Raw genomic sequence first — 11,782 nt, forward strand, 5'->3', positions numbered from 1 at the left:
TTATATTATAATGTAAGATAACAATATTCTCTTATTAATTCCTTTCCACAATTAAATTTGTAACCACTGGTCTTCCTACAAACTACCATGATCATAAGAATACAAGTTAAAAAAAAAGAAATATATAGGTAAGAACACAAAACACTATTCAAAATCCCTTTTAATGGGTCTCGCTTACTCTCTTTGTAAAGCATAGAGAGAGAGAGAGAGAGAGAGCGCATACAGTGTACATTATTTGCATACGTCGGTTGACATTGCAGCCTACACCGATCTTAGTCTTATTGAAAGAAACAAAAACCTCTAGTTGGTTACTGATTATCAAATATGGCGGTACTAGTTTGTCTTTCTTGATGATTTGAGTCGCATCAATTGGTCTCAGTCTTCATGGTACTGCCTTGCTGAGACTGTTCAGACTGATGAGATTTTTGAGACTGTTGAGATTGCTGAGACTGAGAGGAAGATGAAGATGAAGAACTCGAAGAAACAAGATTCTCCACAAACTGGGTGGTGACTTGTTCCCATTTACTGAGTATCTGCTTAAGCTCTGACTTTTGTGCGGACGACACTGTCTTGCCTTTATTCTCGCTCACGATTTTACTGTTTACCTCTTCTAGTTCTTTGTAAGTATTCATCAATTTTTCTTGGGAAGATTCCATGCGGTTCTTAGCCTAGTGCACCAAAAAAAGATGAGATTATTTTAATCAAAAGAATATAAGATTAGCTGAAAACATGGTTATTTTTTTTCATACACACCTCTGGTGATTTGGCTAACTTTGAAGTAACAGTAGTTGCGGCCTCGGACACTGAACTAACTGCAGAACTCATTTTAGAAACGAAGCGTTTTTCATCTGTGTTAGAGATCTTTGTGGAAGCAGACATGGAAGTCTTGAGTTTCTCGAAGAAAGTGTCGAGTTGTACGGTTCCTGCGTACTTCTTCTCTAGGCCATGAATGAATGACCTTGCTTCTTTGGATGTTTGAATCTCGACTTCTTTCGCTGATGTTGTTGATGAGCTACTTGTTGAACTTTGTGAGCTTTGGCTGTTGGTATTAGAAGTAGCATCTTCGCTAGCAGTGGGACTTCCGCTCGGGCTGTCCGTGGGACTTCCGCTCGGGCTGTCCGTGGGACTTCCGCTCGGGCTGTCTGTGGGACTTCCACTCGGGCCACCTGTGGTTGTGCTACTCGGGCTGTCTGTGGCTGTACCAGAAGGGCTGTCCGTGGGACTTCCATTCGGGCTTTCTGTGGTTGTACCACTTGGGCTTTCTGTGGTTGCACCAGTCGGGCTGTCCGTGGTTTCACCACTCGGGCTGTCCGTGGGACTTCCACTCGGGCTCCCCTTGGTTGTATCACTCGGGCTGTCTGTGGTTGCACCACTCGGGCTGTCTGTGGTTGTGCCACTCGGGCTGTCTGTGGTTGCACCACTCGGGCTGTCCGTGGGACTTCCACTTGGGCTCTCCGTGGTTGTATCACTCTGGCTCTCTGTGGTTGCACCACTCGGGCCGTCTGTGGGACTTCCACTTGGGCTCCCCGTGTTTGTATCACTCGGGCTCTCCGTGGTTGTATCACTCTGGCTCTCTGTAGTTGCACCACTCGGGCTGTCCGTGGGACTTCCACTCGGGCTCCCCATGGTTGTTTCACTCGGGCTGTCTGTGGTTTCACCACTCGGGCTGTCCGTGGGACTTCCACTCGGGCTCCCCATGGTTGTTTCACTCGGGCTGTCTGTGGTTTCACCACTCGGGCTGTCCGTGGGACTTCCACTCGGGCTCCCCATGGTTGTATCACTCGGGCTCTCTGTGGTTGTTTCACTCGGGCTGTCCGTGGTTGCACCACTCGGGCTGTCCGTGGGACTTCCACTCGGGCTTCCCGTGCCTGTACCACTCGGGGTCTCCGTGGTTGTACCACTCGGGGTGTCCGTGGGACTTCCACTTGGACTGTCCGTGGTTGTACCACTCGGGCTCTCTGTGGTTGTACCACTCGGGCTCTCTGTGGCTGTACCACTTTGGCTGCCCATGGTAGAACCGTCGGATTGTGTGGTCGTGGTCGAAGAAGGGCTGCATCCGGGACTTCCACTCGGACTGCCTGAACCTCCACCGGTAGTGTCTTCGTAAATGATTGAACCTGAATTAGTATTGCTTCCTGAACCGCTTTCTGGGCTTTCATCACTTCCACTTCCAACAATGGAGTTAACATCAACGTCAAGCCCTAGGTTCGATACATCAATAGACTTTCCTGCTGTCTCTACGGCCGTTTTCACCAATGTAACTACCGTTTTAGTCCATTGCACCATAGCCGCAACCAACATTTTCTTTTGCTGATGTGTCATGCGCTGTGAAGTACTCCTCTTCTGCTCAATCAAAGTCTTTCCCATTGACAGCATGGTCTCTCTAAAATTTGAATTCGACTGTTCCAAAAAGATCAGTAAGAAAATAATATCTAAGATAATCCACATTGAAAATTCTTTAACCATAGTCTCAATACGAACGTTACAGTGTTACGGTATAGGTACTTACTCCGCTTTTAGCACCAGTCAACACAGATATAGCATTGGTGAGGGCGTCAACTTTTGTTGTTAGCTGAGTATCAGTATTCGATGTGGTCGATGCCGTTTTGATGAATTTCACGTAAGACGTGAACAGTGAAAAGAAAGTCTTGAATCCTTCAGTCGCGGGACACCCACGTTTAAGTCTACTAATCAATAATAACATACCTTTGCATGCGAATGGTGTAAAGTTCCTTGCATTTCGTAAAAAATTCCTCTTCAAGTACATCTTTAGCAAGAAAGTTCCTTGCGCCTCGTAGACCACACTTGATACTACTAGAAACATTAGACATAATCCTAGTACGTTTTTATTAGCCATTTTCCTCTCTATTTTTTGTTTTATAAATGTTTTTCTTTCTTTTTTATTTTTGAATTTTTGGATGATTTAGTTTGGAGAGAACTGAGTTTATATAGATACCTTGAAGAAAAACACTATTTTAAGTGAAAAGGAGAAAATTGTGGATTAATTTACGATCGCTAGAGAATAGTATAAGAAAGGTTCTCTCATGTTTTATTTCTTTTGACGACAATTATGAATTTATGTTGCTGTCCGCATTTCTCTTCAATCTATATTTAGAATGATCGAAAATATAATTTAAAATTTGTATTATTTAATTCAGCTGTGTGCAAATAATAGATACTGAAACTTTGGGTCATGCTTTTTAAACCATTGACTGATTCGTCACACGCAACACGCGCTTTCATTTTACAAACATTTCTTACTATAGCTAGTAACAATATGTGCATATTCCTTTGACGTAACTTTCGTTAGTTTCATTGTAACTAAACATCTTTCAACACTGGCCGATAACAATAGTTTAGTTCAAAATAGTTTCATAAACTTATACAGCTTCAGTAATAGAATAGTTGTTTGACGTAAAAAAAAACCTATACACCAAATAATGTGTATATATGATTTATTGTTTCTATGGTCACATCACATAATAAATTTCTCCAAGATAAACATGTAAAATACAAACTATTATGGGTTTTTTTTTTGGCAAAATTTTCTATTTATGATGTCCCTGTGTCAATGAGAGAATATGCTAAATCGTCAAATTTCTACAATTATAGTAAACCTTAAGGATTTTCTTAATCTAAAGTCAAATGAGCAATTAAAAATATATGAAAAGTTAAATAACTTTCTGAAAACTGACATTCAAGAGTTATATTTTAGAAATCAATATCTGTTAAAGTAGGTTTTCCTCTCTTTTACAATGTTCCTAACATCGAGTCATTCCCCAATATTTGAATGCGTTAACTAATTTTATTCATCACTTATAACATTTTTTTGGTCAAAGAAGTCAACAGAAGTTGCTAGAAGTAAACAAGTGCACTCGTGGCGAGACAAATATTTGTCTAAAGGAGGACAAAGCTAAAACAGATAATGCGAAAATCTAGTTTTTAGTAACCGCATGTCATGAAGGATGTCATGTATCCTATTTGACTCCTTCTAATCCGGAAGAACATAAAAGTTCTGAGATTCTCGCCAAAGAGACTTTCCTAAGAGGCGTTACTACTTATTGAAGATGCAAGATGTATCTTTTGAAATAGTCGCTGACGTAATTGCTGACGGAAACGATATGTTGAGTGGTGAAGACCATAAGAATCAAGATAATAAGCTGAAGTCATAGAGACATGGAGAACAAGGGAGTATCTAAGAAAAAAGGCAAGAGGAATAAACTTGGGAAGAAAATTTATGACTTACAAAAAGTGGAATAAGTACAATTCCAATGAAAGAAAAATTGCAATTATTGTTATGAAAGATGTCCATATTCGTGATGTCTTGAAGAAAATAAATTGAAGAACATAGAGTTAATGGTAAAATAGCTCTGAGGATCGTCGGGATAGACACCGACACAGAGGCTGTTTTTATAGAGAGAAAAAAGCTCTTGAGTGTTGTCTTGGTCATGCTGAAGTAGTTGTTGAAGTACTTGACAGAAGAGAGACTTAAGCGTTGTGGCTTAGGAATCTTTCAGTAGTGTGTGTTAACACTAGGCGTGTAAAAGAGATCGAAGTGCGTCAAAAAGTGATGCGAGGTGATCATCAAGAGGGTGATAGTAAAATCACTCCAAGACAATAACAACGAGTGCAGAGTGCACTCGGTATAGATGAGGAGGAGCTCATGGTCAAGAAGACGACATAAGAAGGAAGCCAAGTCCTCAGCAGAAGCTGGTCGAAGGGTAGTTTGACAGGTGCGTCAGATCGTGATGCATGACTTGTAATTTATTCTGCTGCAGCAGAAGTTGTATCATGATTACATATGAAGAGGCAGATGTGTGTGTCTGTAAGTCTTGACATCTAAGCATATGTTTTAGCTTAGTATGCAATCAAGTATGGGGAGAATGGTGACGTTCCTCCAAGGAATGCATATCTCATGGGAGAGAAAAACATGGTGTGGTGCACGTCTCGTGAGAGAGAAAAGCATATTTGGTGTGGAAATGGAATTTTCCAAGTGAGGAACGTGGTTATTGAACCAGAAGAATGTTGTGCTTGATCGGCACACAAAGCTAAAAGGAAGAGATTTAAGATGCAAGAGTCTGCTTTGAAGTAGTCACTGACGTAGTTGCTGATGCAGACGACATGTTGAGTGGTGAAAACCATGTGAAGTCAACGATGTTGAGCTAAAATCTAATAAACACATGAAAAATAAGCAAAATTAACTAAAATCATGGATTACATGACAGATAAACAAAATTAAAATAATTATATATCTAATTATAAAGTTTGATATAGTTATATTATTTAAATTAATATATTAATGACTTTGTTAAAAACTAATAATAAATTAATAACTCAACTAAAACCTAATAAAAACATGACAAATAAGTAAAATAACATAAAAGTATGGAGAATGTGACAAATAAGCAAAATCACTTCTTAAATAATAGTATATATAAATAATCAGCACTAATTAATAATTTGTGTTAGGAGTAGATATTTTTTTAAAACAATAATTAATTATCTTTTTTTTAAATAGTAGTAAAAATATGTAAAATATATTTTACTAATTTGATCAAATTAAAATTATAATTTTTTTAATTTTTATCAATATTTGATGCATATTCCTAAAATTTCTAAATTAAAATATTTATTTATTTTTATATTGTATATAGTTTAATTTTAAAAATATTAATAATTTGTTTAATATGAATATTTATTAAACAAGCCTTTTTACTCATATAATTTTATGATTATTTATATCTTTTATAAATTAAAATATTTATTTATTTTTATATTGTATATAGTTTAATTTTAAAAATATTAATAAATTTTTAATATGAATATTTATTATATGATTTTATGATTATTTATATCTTTTTATAAAAAAATTGAATGCAAGATTTGTAGTTTTTTTCAAAATCAGCATATACCGTATACGAAAAAATCTATTTTTACATGGTTAATATGATTTTTTATTTTTTAAATAATATAAATTAAACAAAAATGATAGAGGATACCTAAATTGTTTCAAACTTTTATTATTCAATATTATTAATTATCATGTATATTTTAATAACATTAATTAATTTCGTAACTTTTATTTAAAGAAAGAAAGAAGAATATATTACTTTTGTAGATTACTAATTAATTTTATTTTTTAGTTAATGAGAAATATAATATATATTTAAATGAACAAATTTATTTTTTTAGGACTCTATAAGGATGACTAATATCAGGTGTTCAAAAAAAAAGGATGACTAATATCACAGCCCACATGTTATAATGCTTTTCAATTTCTCCCTCCATTTTTAATAGATGACATTTTAAGATCAAGTACATAAATTAAGAAAATGTTTAATCTTTTATATATCCTAAATAAAAACATCATTAACTATTCATCTAATTTTCAACCAATAATAAAATAAACCGTGTAATTATATTGGTTATATAACATAAATTGTTAAATTTTGTATTGGTAACTGAAAATATCATCTAACTTGGAACAAGAAAAATTATCTACAACTTCAAATACTAAAAAGGGAGGAAATAATATATAAGGGATTATTATAGAGAAACAAAGGATTTCCTAAAACGCGACATCTATTTCTTTCTTCTTCGACAGAGATTTTCCAGTTTAGGCAACGAGGCTGACTTATGGTGATAAACCGCTGTTTTGACTTCCGTTTTTAATGTTTGGAGAACCAGTTTCGGTGCTTACACCAATATGATTGTTTGATCCTGTTTTAGTGTTTCTTTCTGATCTGGTGGTTGTGACACTTCCGGATGTGCTTACGTTGCTGTGGCCTCCCGTCGTAATGTTTGAGGAACTAGTTTCGATTCTTTCACTTCCAACAATGGAGTTAACATCAACGTCAAGCCCTAGCTTCGATATATCCATCGACTTTCCTACTCTCAACTCCACAGCAGTTTTTACCAATATAGTGATGGTTTTAGTCCATTGCACCAGAGCCACGACCAACTCTTTCCTTTGCTGAAATGTCGTACTCTGTGAATCACTTTTCTTCTGTTCAATCAAAGTTTTTCCCATTGACAGCATTGCGTCTCTAAAATCCGTATTCGACTGTTCAAAAACAAAATCAGTAAAAATGTTAAATTCAAGTTTATTACAAGCCTCCAACTTAAAACCTATTGACGATGAGTGGGTAGATCTTCTGATGTGGACTTCACTTACTCATTAACAAAAACATAAGCTAAATAAATATTATAGGACGTTACAGCCTGTGTAAGGACTTACTGGTGCTCTGCCTTTAACAGCAGTTAATTCAGACATAGCACTGGCTAGGCCGTCAACTTGTGATGTGATCTGTGTATCTGTGCTTTTCGATGTGGCCGAGGCATTGCTGATGAATTTAACGTAAGACGTGAAGAGTGAAAAGAATTTCTTGAATTCTCTAGTCGCAGGACACCCACCTCGAAGTCTCTTGATCAAAAATAACATACCTTTGCATGCGAATGGTGTAAAGTCTCTTGCCCTTCGAAACATTTTCCTCCTCAAGTACATCTTTAGCAAGAATGTTCCTTGCGCCTCGTACACCACAGTTGATGCTACTAGAAACACCAGACATATTGCTAGTACATTTTTATCAGCCATTTTCTTATTCTTTTTTTTTTCTTTTAATGTATTTTTGTTTTGTTTTTTTTTTATAAATTTCTGATGATTTTAGTTTCTAGGAGAAGTGAGTTTATATAGATGCGTTGAAAAAAACTATTTTAAGTGAAAAGGAGAAAATTGTGGATTATTTTAAGGTCGCTAGAGAATAGCATAAGAGTCTCTCATGTTTTATTTTCTTTTGACTGCAATCATGAATTTATGTTGTTCACCAAAAAATTATATTATGAATTTACGTTGCTGTCCGCGTTTCTCTTCAATCTATATTTAGAAAGATCAAGACATAATATAAATTTTGTAATATAATCGATTAATTCAACTGTGTGCAAATAATAGGTACTGAAACGGTGTGTCATGCTTGTTAAACCACTGCCTGATTCGTCACACGCAACACACACTTCCATGTTACAGCATTTCTTGCTAGCTAGTGTTAGATTCGGGTTTATTATGGGCTTCCAACTTAAAATCAATTGGCAATTAGTAGATTGGCTCTAACCCTTTATATAGTAATAGATTAATTCTTATATATCAGATGTGAAATGTTTCTCATTAATACCTTCCCTCACGCTCAGACATCTAGGTCTGAAACATAGACAATGTGGGAATAATATCCACAGAGGGCCCAACATCGGTATAGTAGTAGTAGTTGTAGTAAATTAGGTCAAAGGAAATTATTGCTCTGATACCATGTTAGATTCGGGTTTATTATAGGCTTTCAACTTAAAATCAATTGGCAATTAGTGGATTGGCCCTAACTCTTTATATAGTAATAGATTAATTCTAATATATCCGATGTGAGATGTTTCTCATCAATAGCTAGTAATAATTTGTGCATACCCTATGATGATAGCACGTAACTTGAAATGAAACAGCGAGTAAAAATCATTTCAGTTGTATTCCTACCAGATTAAATGTCATGGTTTATAGTATTCTCATTATTGTTTCAGTTTTGACAAGTTCTCTTTTTTTTTTTTTTTTTTTTGTCAACTGTCTGGACAAGTTCAAACTACTTATTTTATATAAAACAAACTAGAGAATTATTTACAATAAATGGTCTCAAATACGGTTGTGGGCAGCTGCCTCTCAGACACATGTGTTTGTGTTACATGTCATCATTCATGACCAGTAGGTGAAGCTATATGTTGTTTGTGGGAGGGGCAGCTACCCACCTTGAATTTTTAAAACTAATGTAAAATGAAGTGGAAGACAATGCTTGTTCGAATCACAATGACACGGAAATTTCAGATTTCCTATTTATGTTTAGTAATAATACAAAACTCACTCGAAATTTTTGAGTAATTTGCAAAACATTTTGATGTAAAGCTGAAGAGATTTCATAAGAAAACAATAATATCCCTGGAATACTGGAAATATGAAGGTGAATGTGGAAAAATTTAAAAGAAATGACAAGTGAATGTATTAAAATAAATTTATGAACTCTTTCTAAAACCGGTGGATATTGTTTCCTAATTTAAGTAAAATCTGAAAAAGGTAAAAGAATCCCTCCTCCAAGAGAACGACTGGCAGGAAGAAGAGGAGTCCATGCAGAGAAAGTACTATCAAATGGCAAAAAAGGTTTCTGTAGACCTTATAAATAATCAAAAACAACCTAACACAAAGTTCTTGATTTTTTTTTCTCTTTTCAAGAACACCACATTTCTTGCTTCTTCTTTGACAGAGATTTTGCAATCAGACGACGAGGCTACTTACGATTCCGATGATCATTATGATTATGCTAATATCCATGTCCTAGCTTTGATACATCATTTGATTGTGTTTATTTTCTTTCCCGTATTGTTTTTTTTAATTCAATTTCCTCTGTTTTGGTCAAATTTTCTGTTTTTCGATATGGGCTGTGCGAGCTCGAAGCACCGTAAACGTTGCCTACACTGCCGGCAAGGATATTCTCCGGTAGACATGTCACCTAGACCCTCCGTGCAACACCCACCGCAACATTCCGACGACATGTTGGCTCTCAGTTCCTCCACCCTCGGATCTCTCAAGCTCTGCTACTCCTCTTTCGGACATAGCCGCATACACTTGGCAGATTTCACCGGTAACCTTGCCACCGACCAATCCGGAGAGAACCGACAAGAAGATGGGTTTGGTCAGAAAGAAGACAGAGACAAGGAAATGCAAGCTAAGCTTATGGAAGCTAAAGTATGGTCGAGTATGATGAACGACAAGATCCCCAAGATTGTCCCCAAGACTCCTATCTTGACGCCTCCTGGAGAGCCAGAAACGATCAACACGTGGGAGATGATGGACGGGCTTGAAGATTCCGTTAGCCCTCTTCGGTCAACTAGTCACGTTAGGAGCTTCTCGTTTGATGGTGGTTGTAAACGTCCCAAGGAGAATGGTAATGTGATACTCTACTTCACAAGCCTTAGAGGTATAAGGAAGACATATGAAGATAGCTGTGATGTCAGGGTTATACTTAAAGGCATTGGGGTTAGGGTGGATGAGCGTGATGTATCGATGCATTCGAGTTTTAGAGACGAGCTCAAGGAGTTATTACTAGAGGGCAAATTCAATAATGACGTGGGGATCACCTTACCTAGAGTTTTCTTGGGGAGGAAGTATCTTGGGGGAGCAGAGGAGATTCGAAAGTTGAATGAAGATGGGAAGCTCGAGAAGATTCTAGAAGGCTGCGAGAGGGTTGAAGAGAATAAAAATGGTAATGGGAAAGAGTGTGAGGCTTGTGGAGATATAAGGTTTGTGCCATGTGAGACATGTTCGGGGAGCTGCAAAGTGTACAATGAAGATGATGAAAGTGAAAAGGAAGATAGAGATTATGGTTTTCAAACGTGTCCTGATTGTAATGAGAATGGACTCGTTAGATGTCCTCTTTGTTGTGATTAGCTTTTTGAACACACACACATACAGAAAGAGAACCTTGCTCTTCGTTTTGTTTGTTTTAACTTAAGTTTGTGTGTTGAATGTTTTAGGGTTTTCTTGCCTCTGGAGATTTTATTGTACATATATAAATAGGTTTTTGATTGTGATAAAGGGTTGTAATTCAAATGTAAACCGTTCCTAAACATAAACAAGTGAAGCATTGGCAAATGGTTTTTAAAACGTTAAAGAAAAAATGTAAATGAATATAAATTCCTAAAATTGTTTAAATTTTTTTAATTAAAATTCTTTACAAATTGTTTATTATTCTCTAAATTTTAGAACTGGTCTGCTCAAATGAAATGAATTGATATTAAGAAGTGTGTCGTTGTATATTCTTTAAAATTACAATCATGATTTACATTTTGTTAGATTTGTGTAGTTTAAAGTTTAAGATCTTAAATTTAAAGTTTAGTTTTGTTAAGTCGGTCCATATAAAAATCCAACATATTATATCCAAATAAAATGTTGTATAATTGAAATTAGTTAATGGCAATAAATGGCATTAGTACTATTTTCTTTATATTTACCTTACTGCCATTTAACCTAGCCCACTCTATGTATCCCTTATATATTAAAAGAAAAGCATTGTAATAAATGCATTCACACTATAATAGGCACGTCGCAGCCTCACAATGATTTGATAATAAGTATGCTAACGCGTTCACACTATATTCATAAATATGTTCACACTATGTACTTTGCGTTTTAAAAAAATAATATAAAACTCACATATATGGTTCTAATAAAATTCTCGACTTTTCGGTTCGAATAAAAATAGATAAAGAATCAAAAGCCAAACTATATATATTATTTTTATTGTTTACGGATAAAGTTGAGCTAAATATTCATAAATTTTGATTCGATTTGTTATCCGTTTTGATTTGAACCAAAAAAATCTCGATATTCGTAACTCTACGAAACAAATCAAATACTAAAATACAATATCCAAAAAAGAAACAAATAACAAATACCAATACTTTTAGGAACATATATCTAATTCGATATGTTACATGCATATATATATATATATATATATATATATGTAAAGAATTATATATATCATTATATATATTATACTTTATATCAGTTTTACAATATTTTTATGAATTAAATTTATTATATTAGGTACTAGAATTTAAAAAGGTAAACAATGTTTTATTTTTTTTAATAAAATGTTGTTATTAAATGTTTCAATTATTTTTAAAATTTTATTTTATTTACAAATCGGATATTCTTTAAAATTCTAAAATATTTCGGATATCCGAGTCATCG

The 11,782-nt window shown here is 35.2% G+C and overlaps 3 protein-coding genes across 4 annotated transcripts; 1 reads left to right on the forward strand and 2 right to left on the reverse strand.

Moving 5' to 3' along the window:
- LOC125606439 (mucin-5AC-like) lies at nucleotides 1–2,929 on the reverse strand. Its single transcript, XM_048775506.1, has 3 exons — nucleotides 2,510–2,929; nucleotides 754–2,400; nucleotides 1–668 (listed from the first exon to the last, which is right to left on the reverse strand). The coding sequence occupies exons 1-3, from the start codon at nucleotides 2,855–2,857 to the stop codon at nucleotides 366–368; spliced, it is 2,298 nt and encodes a 765-aa protein (XP_048631463.1). The 5' UTR covers nucleotides 2,858–2,929; the 3' UTR covers nucleotides 1–365.
- A 3,512-nt stretch (nucleotides 2,930–6,441) lies between these two features.
- On the reverse strand, nucleotides 6,442–8,120 carry LOC125606441. Of its 2 annotated transcripts, XM_048775509.1 has the most exons (3): nucleotides 7,444–8,120; nucleotides 7,238–7,343; nucleotides 6,442–7,063 (listed from the first exon to the last, which is right to left on the reverse strand). In XM_048775509.1, the coding sequence occupies exons 1-3, from the start codon at nucleotides 7,566–7,568 to the stop codon at nucleotides 6,635–6,637; spliced, it is 660 nt and encodes a 219-aa protein (XP_048631466.1). In that variant the 5' UTR covers nucleotides 7,569–8,120; the 3' UTR covers nucleotides 6,442–6,634. The 2 variants fall into 2 exon arrangements, with proteins under 2 accessions (XP_048631466.1, XP_048631465.1); XM_048775508.1 differs by having other exon boundaries at nucleotides 7,238–8,120.
- A 505-nt stretch (nucleotides 8,121–8,625) lies between these two features.
- On the forward strand, nucleotides 8,626–10,516 carry LOC125606440 (uncharacterized protein At5g39865-like). The gene has a single exon (XM_048775507.1). It carries the CDS (start codon nucleotides 9,155–9,157, stop codon nucleotides 10,472–10,474), a length of 1,320 nt encoding a protein of 439 aa, XP_048631464.1. The 5' UTR covers nucleotides 8,626–9,154; the 3' UTR covers nucleotides 10,475–10,516.
- The last annotated feature ends 1,266 nt before the right edge of the window (nucleotides 10,517–11,782 follow it).

Source organism: Brassica napus, unplaced genomic scaffold (assembly GCF_020379485.1).
Source record: "Brassica napus cultivar Da-Ae unplaced genomic scaffold, Da-Ae ScsIHWf_885;HRSCAF=1255, whole genome shotgun sequence".
Classification (NCBI taxonomy): domain Eukaryota; kingdom Viridiplantae; phylum Streptophyta; class Magnoliopsida; order Brassicales; family Brassicaceae; genus Brassica; species Brassica napus.

What these genes read in the sequence shown, in the direction of transcription:
- LOC125606440 (XM_048775507.1), top strand. Translation starts at nt 9,155, where the DNA reads ATGCAGAGAAAGTACTATCAAATGGCAAAAAAGGTTTCTGTAGACCTT.
- LOC125606439 (XM_048775506.1), bottom strand. Translation starts at nt 2,857, where the DNA reads ATGGCTAATAAAAACGTACTAGGATTATGTCTAATGTTTCTAGTAGTA. An exon ending in TGACTGGTGCTAAAAGCGGA is followed by an intron (nt 2,401 to 2,509) that starts GTAAGTACCTAT and finishes TTTTTGGAACAG; the next exon opens with TCGAATTCAAATTTTAGAGA. An exon ending in AGTTAGCCAAATCACCAGAG is followed by an intron (nt 669 to 753) that starts GTGTGTATGAAA and finishes TTGGTGCACTAG; the next exon opens with GCTAAGAACCGCATGGAATC.
- LOC125606441 (XM_048775508.1), bottom strand. Translation starts at nt 7,594, where the DNA reads ATGGCTGATAAAAATGTACTAGCAATATGTCTGGTGTTTCTAGTAGCA. An exon ending in CTGTTAAAGGCAGAGCACCA is followed by an intron (nt 7,064 to 7,237) that starts GTAAGTCCTTAC and finishes GTTTTTGAACAG; the next exon opens with TCGAATACGGATTTTAGAGA.